The sequence below is a fragment of the Styela clava genome, chromosome 1, assembly GCF_964204865.1.
Source record: "Styela clava chromosome 1, kaStyClav1.hap1.2, whole genome shotgun sequence".
In the NCBI taxonomy this organism is placed as follows: domain Eukaryota; kingdom Metazoa; phylum Chordata; class Ascidiacea; order Stolidobranchia; family Styelidae; genus Styela; species Styela clava.
The window spans coordinates 14,212,084-14,239,587 of NC_135250.1; the positions used below are offsets into that span (position 1 = coordinate 14,212,084).

General features: G+C 31.7%; 1 protein-coding gene across 4 annotated transcripts; it reads right to left on the reverse strand.

The window, feature by feature from the left end:
* Positions 1-201: 201 nt before the first annotated feature.
* LOC120348244 (disco-interacting protein 2 homolog C-like) lies at positions 202-27,504 on the reverse strand. 4 transcript variants are annotated; one of them, XM_039418350.2, is made up of 35 exons: positions 27,323-27,504; positions 25,538-25,609; positions 23,037-23,183; positions 22,180-22,314; positions 20,760-20,938; positions 20,026-20,257; positions 19,415-19,621; positions 19,263-19,321; positions 18,222-18,293; positions 16,257-16,301; positions 15,772-15,902; positions 15,263-15,342; positions 14,899-15,083; positions 14,581-14,704; positions 13,990-14,170; positions 13,679-13,775; positions 13,422-13,515; positions 13,079-13,198; positions 12,149-12,391; positions 11,288-11,496; positions 10,829-10,956; positions 10,383-10,497; positions 9,035-9,242; positions 8,628-8,890; positions 8,057-8,548; positions 7,468-7,598; positions 7,201-7,369; positions 6,425-6,595; positions 5,798-5,851; positions 5,062-5,181; positions 4,711-4,872; positions 4,171-4,264; positions 3,459-3,582; positions 3,057-3,141; positions 202-2,666 (listed from the first exon to the last, which is right to left on the reverse strand). In XM_039418350.2, the coding sequence occupies exons 1-35, from the start codon at positions 27,390-27,392 to the stop codon at positions 2,499-2,501; spliced, it is 5,166 nt and encodes a 1,721-aa protein (XP_039274284.2). In that variant the 5' UTR covers positions 27,393-27,504; the 3' UTR covers positions 202-2,498. The 4 variants fall into 4 exon arrangements, with proteins under 4 accessions (XP_039274284.2, XP_039274286.2, XP_039274285.2 ...); XM_039418352.2 differs by lacking the exon at positions 18,222-18,293; XM_039418351.2 differs by lacking the exon at positions 5,798-5,851.

Below are 27,504 nucleotides of genomic sequence, written 5' to 3' on the forward strand. Positions count from 1 at the left end.
GCCTTAACCCTAGCCTAGTACACATACTACGAGAGTACCGTTTTTTGTGGGCTGTATTAGTTCCAGTCAAAAGAATTTAGTCATGAACATTTTATGGCCTGTTTATACTCGAATATAGATTGAGGAACGTCTCGAATATGTACCCCTGGTCCTGAACCAAAAAGCCCTCCTTACCCATTTTCTACAAAACAGCCCACTTCATAATAATGGCAACTTTTATTTGCGAGAAAACAGATTAATCATAATATTCAAAAGTATTATCTCAAATGATAACACTGGTAATGGACATGAACATAAATTACAATGTGAAAAAATAATGCAAAGCAGCATGAGAAAAAATTCAAAGAGTTATTACAAGGAATTCACTAGTTAAAACCTCACAAAGACCTGGGTCATCATTACACAAGATGAGTTTAAATACCAGTACACCTAGTGCAATAATTACCCTGGTCATAGACTAAAGTGATGTATTTTACTGACGTTTTAGCAAAATCTCAAATAATTTCAAATTACAATTGACCTACTTGGAAACAACTTAAAAAAAAATAGTTATTGCTCAATAAAGACACACTTAGAAATAATGAAGATTCAACAAAATTATCAGACAACTCTTTGTCTGCAATTTCACTAAATTGGTAACATAAAATGAAATTGAAATAATGACTGAATAAAAAGTAGCTCTGAGCTATTATCTGTACCTTATGCTCAACATGAATAAATTAATTGGTCGAATTCTTACAACAGCTAGAAGTTCAAGATGGCGGAATAAAACTACTGACATTAGAAAGTCATCATATGGTGTGTCACAATTTGTTATAAACGAAAGATATGGCACATAGAATTTTGAGTACCATATATATCATACGCTATTGATAGAAAAAGATATCCAATATATATGCAGCTGAAAAATAGGGAGATGGAAGATTTGAGCTATTCAGCATGAATTGCTGACTCTCGACAAAAAACAATGACTGAATAAAAGCAGATGACAATAAAAATGAATAAATTGAAATTGAAATAAAAAAATGGCAGAATATATAAACACACTGCTTCATCTGGTGTAAAATCATGCGTGGCCAAAACAAAATATTCCTCATATCTATGGTGGCCTGCCCGTACTAGGGTGCGACAACAATATTCTCATGGTACAAATTCTTGTTCAGAGTTAAGATTTGGAAATTGCTGATAAAATGACGAACACATATACAAAATAGTGTGGTAAAGGTAGTGCAATTGATCACTGATTTTAATAAAACCACTCTAGCAGGTGTAAATCATAGTTGACAGAATGTCAGATAGAGTTTACCGATATAATGTTGCTATTGCCATTACCTATAATTCTGAAAAATCGACTGAAATAGCTCAGAGTCATTTAAGTACTCATGTAAATTGATACCAAACCCAAAAAGTAAAAAAAGACATTATCTGCTTGCTTGCTCCAACATACAAATGACATGGCTCTCAGACACGTGGTGTCCATTATAATGAACCAGACAGGAAATGGATGGGAAAAAAGGAAAAACAAAAAGTAACTTGTATCGTGTCTATTAGTAAGAGTATTTTATTACAACTGCCAAATGGGATAATGAATATATAATTTTGGTACCAATTTTTCATTGTTTGAGCATTGCTAACCATTTTCAAACAATCTGTATTATACATTAAGTGCTATATCATTTAAAAACCACCTCCTTAAAAATTGATATATATTTGTGTACCATATACTGATTACAGAAACCATAAAAATGAATTCAGATATACCAAAATAAATATGCTGAAGCTATAAAGCCATGACATCAGTTATAAAAGTTAATGTTTTTAATCAAAGCTGTTCACAAGATCATATGCAAAGTAAATGGGAAACTGGGATGAAAATGTTGTAATTCCGACTAACAGCTTGTACCATATTCTTACCATATATTTAAACAATTATGATACCTACGTATCATAATTTAGACCATGAAAAAATGATTTTTCAGTTTTCAAAGATTAAAAGCAAAAGGTATAAAGAAAATACTGCATTAAAATAATAAAAAGTATAGTTTTTTAGGCAACTATGGATTGTGAGTATGCAACATGAATAAACCAGGTGCTCTGATGGGGTGACATAGTATACATATTATAAGTCTATGGACTACAAAGTGAATAAATGTGATGATCGTCCTGTCATAATGATATCTCAAATATATTCAGTATAACAAAGTGCTTGACAACATTCATCCAAACGAATGGTCAGATTGGAAAATCATATTGTTTTTGTATCGTCATGTCATGGATGAATGGCTTTAACAAGCGAGAATAAAAATATCTTAAAATTTAAAGACAAAGAGTTCATTTTGAAGAATCAAAAATAAGTAAATTTCAGCCACTAAGTCATCGAAATCCTTTTCACAATTGAGTTTCATAAAAGGAACACGGAAAAAGTTGACAACCAAAATTTTGACCATGGTGATAAGGGGTATTTAAATATTGTGCCAACAAAACCTGCTATGATGAGATTACATGTTATATGCTACATATATTGGGTCAAGTTTATCTTGAAGAAAACTGTCTCTCAAATGCATGCGTTGCTTCTCTCCTCGAGAGTTTACTGGGATTGAACCTGGATCCAACACAGCAACAACTCCAGCTATTAAATATTGCTCTTCGAGTATTATGTTCGTGACCTGGAAGAAAAATTTAGAAAACAATTTACGTTCATATTGCCTTCAGATGTGTAGCACAATGATACTGGTGGTCAACGACACATGCTTTTTTGATTTGGCTTATTTATTTTCCTGATACATGAACTCAATGTAAAATCATATATAGTCATTATTAGGAGCTAACTGGGTAGTCAATTCTTGAAGTACAACTTGATGTTAAACCCCAAATTTTCTTTTAAAATACGTCATATTCAAAAAACATATTATTATGGTTTTCAAGCCTATCATAGACCACACAGCTGGGTCTAAAATCTTGGGTATATTGCTGCAAGCTGTAACTGGCGATGTTTTCAAATTGTCCGACGTTGTTTCAAAATTTCAGTATTTATAATGAAAAAGGACAATATTTACCAAAGGTACAAGATCCAATGCAGTATTCTCATTTCCATCTAATTCAACAGCAACAACAAGCAGATTGTTGGAATAAAAGACAGCACTGAAAAGAAGGAAATAAGATATAGATTGGTCACAAAAGCACAAAGATTACCAGAAAAAATCTGGCGCTCCAGAAGTGTGTGTACCAATATGGAGGTAATTAATTTTGTTCGCCTATTTTAGATCAAGTTGTGTAAATGGTCTGAAACCGATGGGCAGGGGGGGTACATTCCCTTGGCTAACACAGACAGTCCCCGAACACATAATACCACTAAAATAAGTAAAATCGGAAAAAAATTATGGCCTAACCCTAGCCTGGTACACACACTACAGGAGTACTGAAAATACACAGATAGATCAACAAAATTTCTAACTTACCATTCGACTATTCTATTACTGCATCGAACCACAGAATTTTCTATATCGATAGGATGATATCTCATTCCTCGAATTTCCAATGTTTCCTCTAATGGACCAACAACATAAAGTGCATCGTGTCGTTCTAAGAATATTATAAAACTTGATAAGTAAAAAAGAGGTGCTTATGGTTGCAAGTCATGGCAGAAAAGATCAGGCTTGATGAAAATAAATTATTTTTAAAAAGCATATTCAACAATTCAAATTGGTTTGATGTCCCGAAATAAACAACATGAACAATAATCCGTAAAACTCTCACATATCCCATTAGTGCCTATAACTGGTAACTTTTCAGAAGTAGGTCCGGGCGATCTCAGAACTAGATAATAATAGTAGATCCTTCAAAACAGTGGTTCATAAATGTTGGAGCGCGCCCCACAATGGGTACGTAGACAATTTTTTGAGGGTGGTGTGAAGCTAATTGAAAATAAAATGTTAGATCTGATCTTGTCCGTCTTATTTTGAATATTTACATTTCTTTGTTTTGGATATTTACTTTCTATCCGCGTATTTTGAACATGTTTTTTGAATAAAACATAATTTCGCCTTACTATCTGTTATTCATAGCTTTTTGTTATAGCTAGTTATTTTTGAGATGGGAGCGAGATTTGACTAATTCTAAAAAGGGGGTGCAGCTTAAAAAGTTTGAGAACCACTGCATTAAAACATTTACCTCCAGTTGCTGAAGTCAACTCTGTTCTCCGTAAAAATCCAAGATAACCAGTTCGGCAATAGGTCGTTCTGGTGTCGCCAGTTTTTAATCGAACCTGTAACGTACACAATTAATATCAAATAGTAATAAATACGGTAAGTAGTCATTGCATCGGAAAAAAATAAAAACAGTAACATATGAAAAAAAAAAAAATTCAAACTTTCATAAATCTTCTAATTTTCGATATAAATGGACAATAAAATCATGGATAGGCCTACATGACTGCCTCAAATTCCAGAAAGGAAGTGTCATCTCCATATTGAAACTTGACAAAGATAATACAAGGTCAAATCCACATATTCAAACACATGAAATGATACGTAAGTTGACACTCGTTCTATTAGTACAAAATTTTGAATTCAGACTTCACATTTGAAAACAAATTCAGTCAGAATATGGCTGTGGGGTCTGGTGTAACACAATATGTACAATTTTAAGAAGCAAAGATACTTTGGAACGTGCATGAATATTAATTACCAGGAAATATACAATCATGAATACCTCAAAATGATCGCGATAATCTGCATCAGCTTCTCCCCCATAAACTGCATAGTAACCGTTTGAACTGTGAGTACTCGCAACCCAAACCTCTCCTAGTCTAGAATCTCCACACTGCCCTCTTGTGTCACAGTCAGCAATGACAACTTTGGTTCCAGGTAATATCTGAATAATTGAAATGGAAAAATCTGGTGTTAAGACAATTCAGAAGAAATTTCTATTGATTAAAAATGCGTTTTGCACACATATATATAAATAAAATAGCATTTTTATTGAGATATTTTTCAAAAATGCAGCGAATCTGTTGAAAATAGATATCAATAGATTGAGTATGAATTCGAAACAACTATTCACCTTCCCAGCTTCCATCAAGCACAGACTGTGAGGTGATCCCTTCTCAACCAACGAAACTCTGTCATTTCTCAATGACCTCGTGTCAACATAGACGGTAGATGGATCAGGGCAGGAGGCTCCCTATTAAATAATCAAAATCTGAATCGACCAAAATTTGATAGTAAAAATATCAATAAACAAGTTAATCTCACAAAAAAATATTTACAAATATATTCTGTAAAATAAATTCTTCATTAATTTTCTTTATATCTCTAATATTAAGAAGTCTTGAAATTCAACTAATTTTTAAACATTTACCCATATTCATTACTTGTATTTGTAAGATTGTTTTGAGTACAAACTCCTAATTTTCCTGATATAATATATATATATATTCAACCTTAGGCCACTTGAGAAAACTACATATTTGAATATGGCAAGATACCATACAATTTTCAAGCAATGACACTGTCATTTGATGCTGCAATGAGTGTTGAATCATAACAAATGAGTATATTGTGTAGTATTCAAAACCCCAACTAAAGTGAATGCACATGCTCACAATGCTGTAAATCTTTAAATGATAAATAACACAACAAATCAAGTGTTATAATCCAGAATATACGTTCCGATGGTGCCTGACTTAGGCATACCGGTACTTAATTCATAGTTTATGACTAGCAATGTGCTTCATTTCATGACTTTTACGACAGACATGCGAGACAAACAGACAAACAGAAACACAAACAAACATTACCATATTTGGTTCATCAGAAATTACTTGTTCAGATAATATACCCAGTTTCGGTGGCTTAGTAAGCAAAAAAAAATCAAGATAAAATAAATTTTAACAAAAATAATGGAGTAAACCAGAAATTGAATGAGAAAATTACTACATTAGTTGCAAAATGTTACATATTTGACAGAAATAAAATAGGAGTGTCTGATTACACTACACGGGTACACCCATGGACCAGGAGCTACAGGTGGCATCAGGATTCTAAGGCGAATTATGACATGAAAAAACAAGACAGAGCAAATTTACAGCATTGTTTGGATTAACATGTGACTGGCTACTTCTCATACCCTATCGTTCTATGTTAATGATTGTTTATGCTCTGAAAACATAGCCTGAATAAAAATGGCTAACAGAAATATTCAAATATTCTTAAGATTAACATCAAACTTTCTAAAACATTTGACAAAAATTTTCAATTATAAGCTAAATTACAGATATATTCGAAGATTTCGAGATTTATATTTTTTCTATATTTGTGCCATTTGGGATTAAGCATTTTTACCATCATACTCTTTGTCTAATATTTTAAAACAATTTAGAAAACAATTCATATGAATAAGCATGAATATAGCATATAAACAATACCTGAAGACAGATCGCAATATTGACACGACAGCCAAATGATGTTGTGATGGCTCTTGTAGACAATCCTAGATCTTTGTAAAGTTTGGAAAAATTTGAAACAAGTCTGATGCGGGGTCGTTCTTCGGCAACAATAACACAAGTGCGAACATTTGAAAGAGAAATTCCTCTCGACTGAATAACATAAAAAAATATGTTAGATAGATCCATGTATTTGTACTCACTCACTCACACCTTCATTTTATAAAGGCTCTCAACAAGGAACACAGTAGGAAGGCTGGTACTTAATAGAGATGAAAATACAAGAGCTGCAACAAACTTCGCTCATATTGAAATTTTTGATACTCCGGTAGTATATGTACAAGGTTAGGGTTAGGCCATAATTTTAGTTTTCTTATCTCCTTATTTTAGTTTTATTCCGAGTTCGGGGACTGTTTGTGTTAGTCAATTAAATATCCTCCTGACCATAGGTTTCAGTCCCTTTACACAACTTGATGTAAAATGAGCGAACAAAATTAGTTACCTCCATATTGATACACATACTTCTGGAGTGTTGAAATTTTTGGCACCCGCCATTACCTGGACATACATATTTTATGCAGGGTGGATTAAGATCAGACAGACAAGATTGATACAGAGTGTAATAAATACTATGTCAAAAGAACCTCAAGAAGTTTCCTGAATATCAATGGAAGCTTGTTCATAGGCCATGTTTAATGACATAGTGTAAGAACACCAAAAAATATAGCATTTGTAGAGATAAAATAAGGTATAAATACCTTCAATGATGGGACTTGCTGGGCGAGATCTTTCGTACAAATATCCATGATAGAATATGTAAGATAAACATCACGAACTTTATACTGACTGACAACTTGCAACCATAAGTGAGGATTCGTCTCTACTTCACTTGGAGGAATCAAAATGGAGTAATGGCCAGAAAAAATGCTGAAAAATGTAATAAATAACAAAATCACATTGACATACATCATAAATATGTGCTGTCTGGTAATTTTTTGTTTATATTTTCAGTGATCTGTACATACCTATTAAGACACCAAAGTGCAAAACTTAGTCCAGAATATGGATCTAGACAAAGGGCGATAGACCGTGAAGGGTAAAGTTCGCATTGTAGTTTAATACTTCGACATAACTGACTTGCGGTCAAGTGAGAAATCTGAAAAATTAAATCATATTTCATTGTTGCATTGCATCCAGTAATTCAAGTCAATTGATACCATATCTTATTAGTTTTAACATGCAATAATTCAAAGACTTTCTATAATGTTTTATTTGGCCAAAATCAGATGTTGACGATGTTGAATATGAACATAAACATGTGTACGCTTTTCGAATTACAAAATTCAACATATTTTTAATTTTATATTTTTATGTAAAACAACTACAGTAGATAATTAGATATATAATCATAATTTATTTTTCCAATTCTCAGTTATTGTAGTTTAATAATCACTTTATATCTGAATTGACGATAATTAAAGATAGTAAAATCAGTTATAGACTATGACAATTTATGATATCATTCAACAACATATTTTATCTCAACAGTATTCAAAGCAAAAGATATATTTCAATGTTTTATTATTGACATAACATAGATAAACAATTCAATACCTTTATTCCCATCAATGTTCCAGCTGTAGAGACACTAAAATCAAGATAAGCCAGCAATTCAGGTGTGGGAGGACGATAGGCCACCGGTAACTTCTTTTTCGGATTTTCCTCACAGTCTATTATGGGTGGCCATGACTGATCTTGACTTCCGAGCACAGAAAGTACTTCTTTTGACTTGAGCATTCGAGACATTTGCGCGAAAGTCAATATGGCTACGGCTTTGCTCACGTTAACAATCATCTTTACTGTAGGTGAGGTTGCAGCAACAGCTCGTGGATGGATTGGTCTAATAGGTACAGGTATACATCCGGCATATAAACAACCATAAAACCCTGCAATCAGGTCAACTCCTGGATTGAACATCAAGGCAACATGATCACCAGTAGACAGTGATGGCACACCGGCAGAAGATGGACAAGACATAAGCAATTGAGCAACTTTTTCAGCTTTTTTATGAAGTTGAGAGCAGGTAAGTTGAATTCCAACACCACCCTAGAATTAAACGAGAAAATTGTTTTATACATGTGGTTGGGTAGTTATTGGTAGGTAATGAGCAACAGATCACTGATACCTTGCTATTGATTTGTGAAAACAGCACGTGGTCCGGTGTAGTGGCAGCACGCCATTTTAAAATTTCTGCCAAAAATTGGGATCTTCGTTTTGATTCTAGGGTATTGGTTTGTGAGCCTCCTCCAGATTGTCGCCTTGTATTCTTTTTTGCTCCAGGAATGTCGCTATCCAGCTCTCCATCGCTACTTGGTGGCAGAATTCGACCACTGGCTTCAGCCAAGCGTACACCTGTAACTACTTGACCTTGCAGTAAAGATGCAGCACCTGGAATAATAGTATTATTAGATGGCAGAATTAGACGGGGAAGCATAAGTTCTCTATTCCCCTTTACTTTTGAGTGAAATAGTTCTGTTGAAAAATGAACGATGTAGGAAATATACAATTTAAGGCTAAGAAACATGAACATACCAATGTCTTTGTGCCTTGTTCTTGGTTTTGGTAAGTTGGTAACACATTGGTGAGGACACATAAGGATATTACTTGGTCTCAGAACCCCTTCCAAATATCGACTAATGGTTTCAGACAAATGCACGCCTCCTAAGGGAGTTTTCGGAAGGCCATTGGGAGCCAGCAGAGATAGACAATATACACCAACTCCATGTATGCCATCGACAGCCTGAAATCAAAATACAAAGAATGTTAAAAGTGAATTATTCAATATGAACAAATTGCTAGGCATGGCAAAATTCCTAATTGATCAGTTTTGATATTAAATTATATCGCATTTTGATTGATACATGGCAGATTCGACGAGTTTGTTTTTTCACCAAATTGCACATTGAGAAGTTGGAATTTGAGACCTCATATCACAGTAAATTATATATATATATATATATATACACACATCAATTTTGCTGGGCTTCAATAACGAAATCATGGCAACACTATATTTTCATAGTCAACAAAAATAGTAAATTATGTTTTCCAAATTAATATAAGTGGTTGTGGTTCCAAATTAATATAAAGTCTGGTTGTAATTTTGTTTATTGCACAGCCCTGCTTATACAGATCATAAAACAGCTGCTCCTTCCGACACAAGCAGTCTGGAGAGATAATTAAATTACTACTATGCGCATAATCATCATCAGATTGATAATATATTTTTTTCAAGGCAATAAAACAAAATTTTATAGTTGCCACTTAAGTGTAATCAATATTCATTGATTGCAGACTGGAACTACAAAACTAACAATAAGCATACAAGAAAATTTCATACAGTAGGTTTGTTCATTTGTCAAAATTGTATGAGTGAGCATCCATAATGCTTGCTGTTATATATCGTGTCTATTCCGATACAAGTGGTGTTTTACTTTAAACGCACATTAATAAAATTTTTATATAAATATTTTTCATATAAATTTGAGCAACTGAAAAATCATAATATTAGTGAAAACCAGTTCGGGACCAATTTGGAATGCAAACTTACTTGTCTAACATAATCTGGATCGCATAGATACATTATGATAGAATTCAGTTCATAACCCTAACTAAAATCAGTGAGATCACACAACTACTAAAACCTCATACTAAAGTAGCATTACAAGTTCTTATAGTTCCGTTTTTTTTCAAATTTCAGTAAAACATTCGGTGGTGAAAAGAAGAAATATATCACAGGGCTGTCTATGATAAATGAAACAAACACTGAACAGATAACAGAGGCAAACATAGGCTTCATCACAATAACCAGATACCAATGACATTGCCAGTTAATTGCTTGAATCTTACATGGAGTACACACAACACAACATGGATGTACCTGTATTACACTGCTCATCCATTTAAAACATTCTTCTTCTGTAACATCTGGTTTCTGCTCAACAATAATAACCAGTCTCTCGTCCTTCAAAACGTTGATACTAAAGACAGCGATCCTATATAGAATTTGAAATAAAATAATTATACAATGAAGGAATTTTTAGCTGCTTATTGACTGGTGAAAATGGATACAAAAAAGTAGGTTAAGTTAATATAATATTCATAGAATTGTTGACCAATATCGGTGAGTGAGAAATAGATCATAGATGACTGTTATGGATAATTCAACTTCTAATTATTCCCTCACATGATTATGAAAGCTCATCGAGTGAACCACTGAAAGGATAAGAGGTATATCAATGATAGTGCAGAACAATCGAGATGATACTTGATAGGTTAAAATTTTTTAAATTTTACTTGAAGTTACATCAAATGACAATGATTTACCTTCCTCTGTATACAAATCGAACAGGCTCAACAGCCAATACTGTAGCGACAATGTCATCTGCATTATGCATGTGCCCACTGATGCGTAATAATCCATCAATTTTGCCAGTAACAAAAACACGGCCACTCTGAAAACAAATGGTCTTTATAAAAACTAATACAAAATTATAACTTCGCCTCATGTATATGAGCATATGTGATAACAATTATCAATTTTCCATTTAATTTTTCATCTAAACTAGATTGACTGAACAGTGAACACCCAATGAGGGTGAAGTCATTTACAGTGAATACGAAACAGCTAGACATCATATCATTTGCTTAAAAACTTCAATAAAATTCTTCTGTAGGATAAATAGAATGCAGTGAGTGGCTTGTTGGATATAAGCTAATCCAAATTCATAACCAGCAAAAAAAAGCTTATAAAAAACTTGAACAAACCATAACATAAAGACTTACCGGCCCTACATATCCCAAAAGTCCTGTTCTAATGTATGGCAAACGTTCATTCTTTGGATGGGCACGAAAAACTTTCTCCGAAATTCCAGCAAGACCAAAATATAAGCTATCCTTGTATCCACCCTTTTTCGGGCAAAGTAGCAATTCTCCAACTTCATCACTATGACAAAACTCAATGGAATCATCCGTTCGGACAACGGCTATTGTAGCTGAAACAAAATTTCATCTCAATGAGCATAGCTTTTATTTTGACATGCAATATCATATTTGAATAATTAATATTATGATTTTTTAAAACAGGAGTGGGCAATTACCTTCCTAAGTGGGCCACTTACAGATAATAGACCTGGTTACTGGTCCGAAGGTGTAAAACTCAATATGAAACTATAAAACAAAAACAGTTTATTTGAAAATAACTGGCTCCGATAATAATCGCTTGCCTGCACGTTTCACTGATGTAAAGCAATAGGTATTTTCTGCGGAAGATGTAGTAAATAAAATTTGAAGATGACGTGAGTATAGACAGAATAGCCTAATTGGTTTAAGTACTGACATCGATGTACTGGACAGATAGAAAAAACATGTGTTGAAGCACAGTATTTATTTTTGCCAACGATTCGATATTTTCATTGGAAATTGTGGTAATTTCAAAAGACACAAGTGGGCCGAATCCGCCCCACCCCTGTCCCCTCTGTTATAAAACGATAAATCTGAAGAGCTTATGTGGGAATTGGCAAGTATATTATCACAAGCTAGACATTGTTAACTTATACTAAGACATAAATACAAGACAGTATACCACGTAAGATACTAATAATTAGTCAAGCTGTTATCAATGCATATTTGATTGTTTATTTTTACCTCCAGGAAAAACACTTCCGACATCTTGAATCATAAGGGATGTTGCTTGATTGTTGACTTCAGTTTGAATAACCCCAAATGAAAGAGAATGAAGTGAAATAGTTGTTGCAATAGCTTCAGTGCCAGGACGTCGCACTGCAACAGTAAGAGCTTCTGTTGACCAAGCACATGGACAAACAGCATCTCTTCTTAAACCCTTTCTTTCAAATTCTTGAAGAAATACATCACTAGATCCAAGAGACCCTATAAATAATAATTAGGTTTGAATATGATTTATTAATGATATTGCAACCATTTTTTTAATGTTTGTTACAATAAATATATTCAAGTAATATCTAAACTGAGATTCACAGATGATATGGCAAAAACTTAATAGGATATCAAGCTTTCATTTTCTATAGAGAATTTTGGATACCCTAAATATATAGTTATATCATTAAAAAAAAGGGGGGGAAATTTGAAGATCATTATTTCAGACAAATTTGTAAATATTTAAGGCAGTTATTCACAGTCAATTGGTTCATTTATTAAACTGCTCAAAAAGTCAATAACGATAAATATTGGTATGATCACATCGCAGGTTTAAATCTTGGGTTCGAATCCCATGCATACCCCTAACTCAGGAATGTAATAAAGTAGATAGCCGATATGATGCAAAAACCAGATATAGAAAGAACCTTTCGAATTTTTACTTGCCATTAGAGTATAAATAAAAATATTGAATCAGTTTATTGCATTATATCAAATGTTATAGAGGATTTTAAACTAAAAATTTTTAAGAGGATTTTAAACCAAAACTATGATGGATGATTTTTCATTGAGTAAACTATAGGCCTATCTAGTATACAAATATAAATTTTCTCTTGCAAGATACAGACCAGAGACTGGAGAATCAAAGTTACACATTCAATTAAAAACTGAAATAATTACATGGATTGGCAGCATCAGACACAAGTAACATTCGCAAAGTTTTTAAATCAATATGAGCATTTTCTCGGTGCATCGCTAATGTCCAGTGTAGATCACGAGATTTGACCAGAGCCAAAGAAGCTGTAAATAAAGCATCATAAAATATTTCAACATCAGTAAATAAGGATCGAATGTTAGAAGATTAATATTTAACCGCAAACTTAGATAATTCCAACAGAAGGCCTCAATGGTTTATATACAAACACATTTGAAAAACAAGATTTGATAGAACAAATTGGCCAACCATATATCTACACTTATATAAATGTAATGTATTGTAATAAGTAACAGAATGGCCACATACCTTTATTTTTAGTGAGTATGCTCAGCCACTGCATTGGATCATGTTTCATAAGTGCATATGGGATGCAAAATACATGCATTCCAGTGAATATACTCTGTAAATGAAGTATAGTATAATTTCAGAATCATTTTACAGTCCCATCTATAAAATTTCAAAATTGGATATTGTGCGGAATTTACTACAAAGCCAAACTATACTGTATTTTCCACCTACAATTAGTTTAAACCTGTTATTTGAAATTGATATACTAAACTCACCGCAAGTAATCCATGAACCAATCCGACACCACGTTTAAAATCTAAAAGGTTTATCATCACATCACCAGGATTATAGCACAGCGTACTAACCAAAGATCTGGAACATAAAGTATAAGTTATTTTTCTTAATAAACAAACCAAGCATTAAAGTATCAATGATTTCTGTCAATTTGAAACTATTCATTGATGAAACTCATGAAAGTCATGCAATTTTGAAGCTACGGTTTAATTGAAAGTATCTGAAGTGTTTATTTTTAGATATATCAAGGATTTTAGTGAATGTTGAAGCAAGCCATTATTTTTCAACTTACTTGCAATGATTGTGTATAAGAGATCTTGAATGTGCTACACCAACAACACTATTATTTTTTCCAGTTTTATATTCAATATAAGCAAGTTGATTATCTGGACTTCGTGCAGTAGGTTCCCAATTACTCGGAACTTTAGGTAAATGCTTGGAATCCGTCAATATCCACTGGAGCTTGGGCCAACCTGAGAAAATCAGAATGACGTCATGTCAAGTATCAGAATATATTTCACAAAAGATAAAACCCACTGTATCAAGTGAATGGTCACCGGCCATGTCAAGGCTGTACAATTTAGGAAAGTTGGTTTTAACACAGTTGAATGGCTCGAATTGTTAATCATGTAATAAAAAAAATCACTAACTAATGTGCAAATTGTCCCATTCAATACAAAATTTGTGTAATTTATTAACGATGACTAAGAGAACGTCACGGCAGATAACTCGGCATTGCAAAAATCATTCCTGCAAAATAGTCAATTGAGCAAAATTCTGTAGCATATAAAACTTAAATTATTAGATTTCATTAAACATGCTTTTTCAGATGCATTTCAAATGCAATTCTTCATACAACAACAGAAAAAACTATCTAACTCACCTTTTAATTGAACTATTTCACCTTTCTCATTTTTAGGCAATCCCTTCACACAAGCATCGCATGTGAGGGCAACTTGAACACCACAATTACCGAGTAAGAATCCAAGTTGGGAGCTACCAGCATCCTAAAGAAAAACAAAACTCTTTAATTGTATAGAATAGTCATGTTTATTCCAGCTACAGCATCCTTGCATTATACACATACCGATCCACTAGCATAAAAACCCAACTTAAAGAAATATTTATAAATTCAAATAAATATATTTATAAATTATAATAATGTATTATTGATGACCATCCACAACAAGAAATATTTTACCTTTGATGACATAGGAACTTCGACAGTAACAGGCACAATTCCAGCAAGCATACATCCATAGAATGTACATACATAAGATATAGGATCACTATTTGGGAACACAAGAGCTATTCTACTTCCAGGAGCAACTCCACGCTTGTGTGTTAAAGTGTACGCAATCTTGCGCATTCTCGATAGTAATTTTCCTGAAAATAAAACCCAAAACTACAAATTAGAATATTGAAGTTGATAAAATGAAAAAAATAAGAAAAAAAACTCCAAAGGTCTGTAATAAATGATAATAAAGTTGAAATAAGCTAACTCCTACAACACAAAATATATTAAATAAGCAAAAATAATAAAATTCTGTCAAGTCCTTACTGACCATATGTCAAAGTATTTGCACTCTTTCCATTGCCATTGACAGATGTTAAACAAGGAGCCTTAGGATTAGCTGTACCACATCTGTGAAATGTAAAATGAATAAAACTCAGTGATATTTCACAGCGAATAAAATTTAAAAACGAACATGTAAGAGATAATAATACGCTCTACGCATACATTCAAAGTTCGAAATCCAAACCATTATCAACATACAAGATGGGCGAATGATCATGAATTGAAATTGTCAAAAGAGCATCATTGCGAAATATGTGGTTGGTGAGGCCTGAAGACAATCCTATATATGGGCATGTATGTATGAGTAAACATTGAATATTCAAAAAATATACAACGGAAGTAATAGACTTGATAAACTATCCAGCAATCTATAGACAAAACTGACATTATCTTGATATACTCAATTTGAAATTTAAATAGCCTTTCACAAGATTTTATATCAATACATGTTCTGTTTTATAAGACTTCATTCCACCTTGTGTCTTAAAAACATACCTGTGTATAGCAGCCTCTAAAGAGTGTGGTAAATTAGAATGCTCAGTAGCTGGTTCACCCTTTGTAGGTTTACTTATTGGACCTCCTGGCCTAGGGGCATTCTCATCAAAAGGTGGAGGTTCTAATTCTTCCTGCATAAGTACATAAAAAAATAGCTTGAATATTCAACTCAACTAGGATTTAATCAAATTATTCATGACTGACTTTCTGAATGTAACAATAAAGCCAGTGATAATGAAATTATTTAAATCAAGGCAAATTCAATATTGATGAATTCTGAATAAGTTTTCCCTATCCGTGAGAAAAACTTGAGCTTAACGCATTCAAGGTCAAATTTACGTCACTTCGAAAGTGAAGCATTATTTCATAATATCATGAAGAATTCTAACATATTTAAAATTGGAATAAGTGAAAATGACTAATTTATCCTATACCGTTTATGAGCTTTTATTAACCCTAGTGTTAGTATAGTCTGCAGAAATTACCTGATCATCTTGAAAATATTCAATTAGTGGCTTCTTTTTTGGTCGCTGCAAAGCAAAATTAATAATTCAAAATACATTTAGCATCGGCTTCAAAATATTTCGAAGATCATCATTAACTATTCTATCAGTTGAATAATTGATATCTGATATATGTCATATAAAATTAAAGTGGTATCTATCATTACTAAGCTACATAAAAAAATGCATGCTGGCCAACATGAATAGATCTACAGCAGAATTTCCTAATCCATTAACAGTCGGTTCGATTTTGGATGAATCTTGATGCACTCTAGTTAAGAAACATGATATATAACAATATTATTCCAAAATATATACTAGTTGAATAATAATGTTTGGGTAATACTATATTTTAACAGAGAGGGAAGTCGAAGAGTACAATATGAGTAAAGAATTGTCCATCAATCCATTGATTTCACAATTTCAGCAAGATGGAGACAATTGAAGAAAAGCATAATTTGTAGAAAGAAAAAAGCCTAAGTGCATCAGTGCAATATTTCTTTTCAACAACTAAATTTAGGTAGCAATTTGGGCTTTGAAATTTCAACATACTCTGTGTACCAGAACTAAAAAAGTTTTTTTTTTGGCTTATTCAACATTTTAACCAGTTTTTGTGTATTTGACTTTCCAGATTTCACATTACAAACATTACATTATAGAATTTGAATATTCGCAGATGACTATTCATTTAATATAAAGTTTCAAAACTCATGTCTCAATACAGACATCCTTGATTAGTTTAAATTGTGATGGAAGGAATAGTGTTGCGACCCAATTTCAAATTATAATCCTATTATTGTAACTTTAATAATACTTCAGATTAGGCACTTCAACAGATAGGTACCATGTACTTAACATACTAGAAAAAGTGAAAATATGTCAAGATACTTGCAAACATGCTGAATCAGGTTTCAAGTATTTAAAACAAAGAGAGAGTGGGGAAAGGACTAATCCAATCTCTGTATAATCATTCATAGTTATAAATAACAAAGGCCTAAGCATTTGCTAAATAGAAGTCAGTCACACACCACTGTGACAAATGTATTGCAGAATGAAGAAAAGAAAATGTGACAAGTTGCACCGATGTATTTACAAACGTATGCATTTTATCAGATGTGATAAAAATCAAAATGATCTCAAATGACAGCAATAACAAGTCATTTGTAAGCTTACAAAGCATAGAGGTTTGACAATTACCGCCTGTGGCGATTCATTTTATGTATATTCCAACAAACTATGTATAAACCATTACAATGTGATATGAATATATTAGGAGATGCCAAATGTAAACTAAACAAACATATAGTTGAAATTTGAAAGAAAAATAATAGAAGAATCATTCCAAAAGAAGTGAGAATTAGAGATTTGATGTATTTTGAAACTACTTTCGAAACAAGGCAAGTGAGAAACACATTCTTGCTTTCTATTGGCAAATTTCCATCTTTGGATAATTAGTTGAACGAAATGATGAACTAATATTTTATCAACTTCAAACGAATAAAAAATTTTATCTTATTTTTTAGATTATTAAAATTATAACAGCTATTTAAAACAATATTCAAATTTTAAACTTTTCATCATTAGAAACGACAAGATGTTCCATATTCATAGTAATATGCTAGTTTATAAAACAAACTAGCAGATATAGCTTGTAGAAGCCTCAGCGGCAAAGAAACTGAATCAAAATTATTTCTATTGCATGTGTGCGCCTTCAACTCAAACAAAATCATGCTCAAATTAAAGGAGCTCCCGAAGTATGAACACCAAGATGGGGCACAACCTGTCAGGTTGTGCGCCATCTTGGTGCACATACTTCCAGAGCTCCAAATTAAATAATGCAGAGGAGAAATATGACCTTTAAGAAGAAAAAAAATTGCATGTTTCTTTATGAAAAAAAAAAAAAATTGCAAGAATGCATTGCCAAAGATTGAATTTCAATCAATAAACCTGAAGTTTCATTGCTAATTTGTTAACATGTGTTACGGATTGTCGTTCCAATTCATGTTCTTCTTCTGTTTCCTAATAAATAGATTTATTTACAAACAAACATTCAATATCATTTTTTTAATTTGTCATCTAAATAAGAGGTATTCATTGGCTTTCGAACCAATAAAAATCACAAACACTATTCAACTGGATATAATTAATATATAATTATTTAGATTTCACATGATCGAACGATTTTATCGCGCTCAAGAAAAAGCAAAATATAAAAAATTAATAGCATTTTTTCACAGTATTAAATCCAAATATTATGCAATTTCAGTCATGTCTCTTAAAAAGCAGGAAATTCGTTAAAAGGAATAAAGTCAATTCGTTATAATATTTGTTGATCTTAATCATAAATAAAACAATCAGTTTGAAGCAAACCAATCAAATTTGAGACTGAACATTGTTGGAATCTAAAATCTCAATCTTTTGTGAATTCGTCTAGCTATGGACGTAAAACACGTTAAATATCACAGATAATATATTCAAAGGAGAATTTGCTTGAAACGAAAAATTCATCATAGGTTTGTATTCGAAACGATTCACAACCAAAATATGTCATCCGGACAAAAATTACAGTGCATCATATTCTAAAGTAAGTATAAATCCCTAAATCACAATTGTCAATCATATTATTAGATGAATCAGGCTTTTTGAATCATTGCTCTTACATGCAAAATTCGTATACATAAAAGCTGTTGCAAAATTTTTCAAACACAGACATTCAACAAATGAAAAGACTGAGTTAACTCTGATTTCACGATACTTTATTGAATCATGCTGGAGTAAACCATATCAAAAACCGACAACATCTAAATTCGACTCATAAAGCAGTTTTATTTAACCGAAGAGATCCAGAAATAATAAGTCTACATAACATGATTCACTAGAACATTTTCGCTACTCTAGTGCTCGGGTTAATATGAAACATTAGACCATATTAATTAATAATAATAAACCGGTACATTAAATAAACTAAAAATAATATAAAAAACTTACCTTTAATGTATTCAGAAGCTGTTGAATTTTTGCTGAAACTTTAGTAACCGCAGGAGCATCTAGAAAAGTAACTCACATGAGTACAGTGTCCTATTTCAAAGTATTGGCTAAAGGTAGGTAGTTACATTTAAATACAATGGAAATACAGTCACCTTCATCGTCCTCTACACTTGATATTGATGTTCTGCCGTAACTGGTTGTATCTGATCGTCTTCCAATGGAAGGAGAAGGTTTTATCACAATTGGACTAGATTTTGTAGCAGCAAGTAATTCTTCCTCACAAGGCGGTGGCGGAAATCCACCAGATGATGTGATATTTGCAACATCAGGAGGGAGACTCTGTGATGTTGGTCGACTTCCTGTAATATCCAGGACGAGCATATTTTTAGAACAAAAACGAATTGAAAAGTCAGTCAAAAGTAATCTCAAATTCGGGCTAGGGATTTTATTAAATGAAAATTTGAAAACAATGCTATATTGAAAAATACTTCATTTTTTTAACAAATTCAGGCCTAAAATATTAGTGTTTTGCAGAATTTATCACTTAAAATTATGATATATCTCATATTTATGAGGCAAAGCAGGGCAGTTGAAATCTTTGAAAATAAATAACTGTTTACAAGTAGAATTCTAAAATACTAAAATATTCCATTATTGACAATTTTTATTCCGGAGCATGTAACAATCCAAAATCATTAGATGTTATTAATTTTTACAGATTGGCATAGAAAAATCTTCCCAGATTACCATTCCTAAATATTACCTGGCAATATCTGGGGCATGATATCAGCAATTTTTTTACTCAATGGTGTAGGAGGTCCACCTGATCTTTGCGCCTCCCACGATACAGATTGTTGAAGAACTCTTGCCAACGGTTGTGGTTGATTATCCGAGGCAGATGAAGAATTTCTTTGTGCAAGACGTATTTTGTTACTTATCGATGATAAATCTTCATTGGAAGAAGTCGACAATGATGATGAATTTCTTTGAACAATCTTAAAGAATAAATTCAATTATACGGAATTGTTCAACATTCAGTAACTCTCAAGTAACCTACTTTCAAACTGAATTAAACGATCCTTTTTATGAAATTTTTTACAGAAACAAAAAATATCAGATTGTCTTATTTTGTAGTAAAGTTTGTGTTATGTGAAATAAAATTATACCATTTTGGTACAAAAATGCATTGCTGCCTGCAAAATATTCAATCATTCTTCCGTTCATGGTCAATTTATAAATAAACATCAAATATCGAATGATAGATAAAACATTCCTAGCATTATCAAAAAACGCACTACTCCAATAATTCAATGTCATAAAGTCAAGTCAATATAATATCCATCTTACTTTATTCTTACTGAAGAGAACGACGTCACTAACTTTGAAGAACAATTTTCAATGATATTTTTCTCAGCTTGAGAAAGCTGAGTTACAAATCTACTAAAACAAATATATAGGCTAATAATGAAATTTAAAAAAAAACGCGGTATATAGCACCTGTCTCGATCTTTCCGATGGACTTTTCAACTTAATTGCTGAAGGATCAAATCGATGTGTAGGAAGTGGAGAAGGATTAGCGCTATGACTACTTCTATCTGATGAAGAATCATCAGTCTTCCTTTTGAGTGATAAATCAAACTCACCACCTCCAGAAGCATCTGTTGATGCATCCTCATCTACAAATATATTAAAAATTGTTAAAAAAAAAATAGGCTTATTATTTTAGTTTTGAATATTCCTGTGTTTTTTTCACATATCAACTTAAACAAATTCTATTAATTATTTAAAAAAGCGAAGCATGTAAACAAATAGGTTTCTTATTGTCACTGACTGTAAAAAACAAAATAGGTACCGGTAACTATGATTATGAGAAAACAAAGTCTAAACATGTTTTGAAGTCTGAGAGATTAAATATATACTGAATAAGCCATGTTTGAGACAAAAACCAATACCATGTTTGAGAACAAAAACCATATGCTAATGAGGATCAAAGTACAGCAATATAACAATAAAAAGTTTTTGTTGTCTGTTTTTCAATTCTACAGTTATTTCTTTGAATTACGCTGAATGATTTCATAGCAAAAACGATAAATTTCTAATAGAAGATCTCAAGAATTTTAAGGTAAAAAATTCATTTATTCTAATGTCATGAATTCCTGAATATTCTTTTTGTTTTGAAATTCCATTCTATGAGAATTGAAAATGCTGTCAGAGAAAAATTTCTCCAGGAACTGAAAAGAAGTCGAATTATATTTTTGCATTGTCATGAAGTATTCTTACCCGAAATATGTCGCACAAAATGTTGTTTCATATATAAGTAAGCAGTCCTGATCGAACTAATATATCAATTTAGTTAATAAAAGCTGACATCTTAGATAATTTGTAACTTAATATTATCAAGATGTATGAACTTGACAAAAAAAATTGAGGAGAAAAGGCATTTATGCAATCTCTATAAAAAAGCTATAAAATTTCGAATTGTATTAACAATATTTCTTACTCTATTCTTTATCAACTCCAATGAAATGGCTCTTTTAAAGTGAACCCAATAGGAAATTATCCAGTTAAAGAGTAATTCTAAAATATCAAACAAAAATATTTGCTCACCCACAAACAAACAATAATGATATGAAATATTAGTCAAGATTTTGGCCAGAGGGTAATGACACATATACAAGAATTTAGATTAAATAACTTGCATTTTCGAGGATAAGTCAGATCTAGAATGTCCAATACAGCCACAATACTGTAGTGTGAAATATTTACTAGGTTTCAGCAATGGATCATCAGAAATCTTGTAGATTTGGTCAAGTGATTCAATAAGCGGTTATGATAAAGATTTATGTAATTCTTCGACACAGAGCAAAATATACACATGGAACAACGAATAAAAAACTTGTTAAACTAAACTTAATACCTGAACTTTCATCACTTGCTAAATACACATTATGAGCAATGAGTGATCGACGTTTCAATCCAAGAGGAAGTACTGGAACTCGTTTCGATTTATTGTGTTTTGCTAACGCTTGCTGAACAGCTTCAGTGTGAGCATCTGAATAGAAAAATTTGTTAAAAATTTTGTTGCATCGTGGTATTTTTCCAATGCAGCAAACCAGGAAATGCAATCCGTTTTTTTAAAGTTGAAACGAGTGATAATTTTGAATATCTATCTAAAATGTTTATTAGACAAGAATTGAACATATTATCCGAGATTGCGCAATTCAGCAGAAACAATTTCACAGTTCACATCACAAATGATACAATCTTGGAAGACAAAAAATGCTAAATAGTTTTTTCTCTAGTAATAATTGAAATAAAATATATTCTCATTATTTGCTGTTTTTTAGTACTCAAGTAGTCTATCAGTGGAAAAAATTCCCTCCCCATGAGTCCGACTATAGGTTACCATTCAAAGCAATAACGAAATATTCAACTTATCCATTGTCAAATTTTATTATTTAAGAATAAACAAAAACGTGTTTGAGTGGTTATGGTTAATTTAGTCATTGAATCAATGATACTCAAACAAATGAAATCATACTTTATAATACACTGTACACACCTAAAACCAATAACCATACCTTGAGGACGTGAAGGGCACAAAAGGACTTAAAACCACTTCATCCTATTATATTGATGAAAAAGTAGGTTTGTTCCTTACTAAAACTAATTTTGTGTTTTAATGGTCATTCACAAAAACAAATACAATATATCACGTACTGACACTACATATCCTCAGAGAAGTAAATATAAAGAAATGTCAAAAAAGCATACCAGATCTATATCTGTCATCTCTTCGAGATTGTTTAGAAGATTTCAAATTTCTTTTAGCTTTTTTCTTTTGAGCCTTCTCATACTGATGCTTAGATTTTTTATCTTCTACTTTAGCAGGTATACCTTCAGCAGGCATCACTCGCACAGCTAAAAAATATATATATGAAATATCAAAAAATATAATATACTGTTACTATGAGAAGTTATCAGCCATGTTATCATAGAATAAAACATTTCAATTAACAGTAAATATATAGTTAATTTACAGAATTTCTGAAACCAAAATCTGAGATGTGTCACGGAATGTGCTACTTCTAAAAGTGTTATTTATATCAAATTTATCAACATAAGGCAAATAGAATTGCATCATAATGCAATCATTGCGCATGTTCATTTTTTGAATATAAATAGGTAATTTGCAAGAGAAATCCTAAATTCATAAAAGACTCATAAAAACAGACAAAAACAACTAAAAAGTTCTAAAAACAAAATACAGCTGTTGGTTATGTTAGATTAAGAGTTTACAGATTACAGTGTATATTTCTCGAATTATGGAAACCAAATAGATATACATTTTTCGAAACAAGTAATTATGACAGTATTATGTATATATATAAACAAATTTGGGAATTATTAGAAGCAGACAAAGCACTCTGAACATGTTTACATAATATCTGCCAAAGGCAATTTCTGAATACAGGTTTTCATTTTTACAAACTAGCTCTTAATCAAAAGCAGCTAATATGCGATGTAAGGTTCCCTCGCCAAAAATAACCTCACAGCGAGTCAGCTGTGAATGATCGAAGAGAAAGAAAAAACATGAATGATCAACGAAATGGGTATACTTTACAACAGCTCAGATAGTGTTAGCCGTGGTCACAAGGGAAATTTAGCACATTAAATTGAGAACGAAATATATGCCAAAAGGTACATTGGTGTCAGTCCAAATCATTTGAAGGTCGATCATACTACGTCCATACAATTGATGTGAAATTCTCAAGTGTATTGATACACATGAGAATTCAATGTCAAACGTATGCATTTAGTATTTATACTTCTAATATTTTCTACTTACTGATAAAGTATGCAAAGTCTATGTCTGGGTTAAATTATTCATGGCGCAAATGTTACGTTGGGTGATGTTTTCACAATTGTCTGCATGATAGCTGAATATTTTATGAGGGCTTTTTTAGTGATGCAATAAATGACTTTTCAGTGAACAATCAAATTTTGAAAATGTAATTTTGATTGTGTAAAATTCGGGTGTTCATCGAATTGTAAGTTTTATTGTTCACATTTATCTTTAGTTTATGTGAAATACACTAAGGACAATACTTTAGACAGCAATTTTCTTGTTAACAAATGTACTGAACAGTGCAACAGGACTTCCCCTTATATTTTACAATCACTATATCAATGAAGATAGCATATGGTGCTAGGTAATTATCAAAGCTTTCGGCATTGGGCAGTCAAACAAAGACTTAGTAAAAAGCCTTTGATATGGAAAGGTCACAGCGACTAAAAAGATTCAACCCTTACAATAAAAAATACTACTGTAATTAATTGTGGCTGTGGCTGATTGTCTTGTCAACAATGACATAATAATACCATAGAAAGACTGGCATAGGGGTTATTACTACTTGAATGTTTTTTTATCGATGATGAAACCAGTGTTAACTTAAAACTGTTCATAAGAGGGTATTGCCTTTAAATATGAAAAGATAAAAGAATTTATTCCATACAGAGCAATGTATATAATGTGTGAATCAGCTGAAGTCCAAACCAAGTTGCTTGGAGTGTTCCGAACCGAAACAGGAAATGTCCACAGAGATGATCAATACATTTTATGCACATTAAAAATTATTGAGATCAATGCACACAAACAACTTATGATACATGACAATAAAATAAGAAAAAGATTTTTGTTTTGACTATTTCTAATCACAATGAATTAATTTTGTCAAATTTGGAAAGTCATAGTGCCCAGCACAGCAGTAACAGCTATGGCTCTATCAGTGTGTAAATGCAATAGTTGAAAACCTGTTTTAAAATGTCAATTAATAATTCACCTTTTATCTTTTCAAGTAATAGTCGAATTAATAAGAACACATGTCAGGGTTATATTTATATACCACGCTAAAATAATAGGTATGACTGTTATAGAAGTTTTTTCATAGAAATTGGCTAGGCAATGCCATAATCGTTCATTATGACAGTACAGACAGTACGTTATACTAGTCTAGAGCTATATCAAATTCATCCAATAACTGCGGTATCCAGTTACGAGGTTAAGTTAACAAATCAGTGACGAAGGAGCAATTTTGTAGCAACAATTTCTTGAATTTTTTCCTATTTCGTAATTTACCCTTATTTCCCCTTTTTGGATATTTTTATGTTAACATGTACATGTAGCTTTGTTATTCAATACAAACTTAAATATTATACAAGATACAAAAATAGTTCAAAACAAATATAATATATAAGTTTGTGTTTCTTCTTACGTTGCATAGAAGCAGCAAATGGCTCCAGTAGTCTTGCTTTCTTCTTTTCATAACCTTTTTGTGTGATGTCACCTGTAAAGAAAATTATATTTAGACATTAAGTTGAAAATTTTGCTTTGTAAAACTGAACATAGACAAAAACACTTTACGGCAATAAAATATCATTATTACTGCACACTTGAATCAGCAATGGTATTTGTGAAATTGAGAAAATTGATTATTCACTTTGAGGAGCTTTAAAATCACTAATCATTCCAATCAATAGAAAGAATGATTGATTAGAGGTTATCAGGTTGACAACGAGTTTAGCTCGGGAACAAAAGACATCTCCTCAAGTAGCAGTTCAAATTCCATGACATTTTGCTATTGATGGAAACTGAGACCTTACATATAGAATTTATATTAGATCAGTTATTACATCAGAAAGCCTAAAGAAATTTAATTAAATTGAGCAATCAACTAAAAAATACAATTGACATTTTTGTTTTCATTACAAATAATTAAAATCAAATCCCTCTTATAAGTATGTGTAAATAAAATTATTTTACAAATTAAATAAATGAAGTCAAATATTGCAATTTTTTTTTTATCTGAATGGATTATATTAAAGTTAATCAGAATTATTTACAAATATATGAATATCTGGATTATCAAAAATAAATGAGCATGGACATGGTCAATTATTGAAAGCTTTTTAAAAAGATTAATGTTTCATATATTTTTTCAAAAAACAGCAGGCTGTGCATATATATTCAATTACTTCACACTACTGATATGGTCCTCAAATTATTTTCTCATGTTAAATAATCAAATATTGCTCAACATACAATTTTAAGTGATATTTGATAAAGATGTTCACACAACCTATTTCGCAGATTTGTTTGTAAATATTGGTATTTCATATTTTATTCAGTAATATGCCACAGGTTATCTATGATGATCGTTTTAGTAACATGTAATATGCACAATTTATTGTAATAGAATGAAATATTTTCAATAAAATAATCCAATAAAATTGAAATAGATGATTGTATTAACAGATTTTAAGAGTTCAAAAGCATGTTAAATTTGGTGTACCTTGTCTTTAATACAAAGAAATCAACACTTATTAAAAAGCATAGAAATAACACTTAAACTGCAAGGGAAGCTTTTCAAAACATATTCTCCATAACAAAAATAAAAAAATCATCTAAAATCAAAAATCAGGCTATTCCATTATATACAGTTTATATGATTATAATATTATAATACTTCTGGCAAAGTATCAAAAACTAGGTCAAGCTGTGCTTGTTCATGAAAATCAGACACAATTTTTCATGGCATTTACAGCAATGCGAAATCTGAGGTCATGTAACATATTGATTATTTTGGGCAGAAGAAAAGATTTTTAAAGCTACGCTAATAAACGAGTGCCGGTTACAGTGAACTTATACAAAGTCTGAAAAACGAAGATGATAAAAGTTGCTTGAATCAAGGTAGAAATTGTCACTCTAATGTGGTATTTTATTAATAGCCTATTGTTCAAACTGAAGGCATTTTATTCCAAATTTTACTGAAAATTATAATTAACACTATCTAAAACAAATGTTCAATATTTGAACGTATGAATGAGAAAAATTCAACTGAAACATTATAAAAATGTAATTCGCTACATTGCATGAAGTTTCAAGTGCATAGTCAAAATCTGAATACTAAATTACTTTATCTTGCATTTTTAACCTGCAATTCAATCGAGAGGAAACATATTGGGGTTAATTTAATGTCAAACGAAGCAAAATCAAATACCTTCTGACAGTTCCAAATCCAGCTCAGCCAATTTGGCTCGAATTTCCAAAGGTAGAGAAGATGTATCCATGGTGAGAATTTTACAGTCCAAAAATATTGGCAGACTTGATACCAATACCAATTTCGAATCACATTTCAAATATCATTCCAAAAATATCATAATATACAAGTTGCATAGAAGT

Coding starts and splice junctions, on each gene's coding strand:
- LOC120348244 (XM_039418350.2), bottom strand. CDS start 27,392: ATGGATACATCTTCTCTACCTTTGGAAATTCGAGCCAAATTGGCTGAG. Junction 13,516..13,678: donor TGGTTCATGGATTACTTGCG/GTGAGTTTAGTA, acceptor CTTCATTTACAG/AGTATATTCACTGGAATGCA. Junction 8,549..8,627: donor TTTCACAAATCAATAGCAAG/GTATCAGTGATC, acceptor GTTTAATTCTAG/GGTGGTGTTGGAATTCAACT.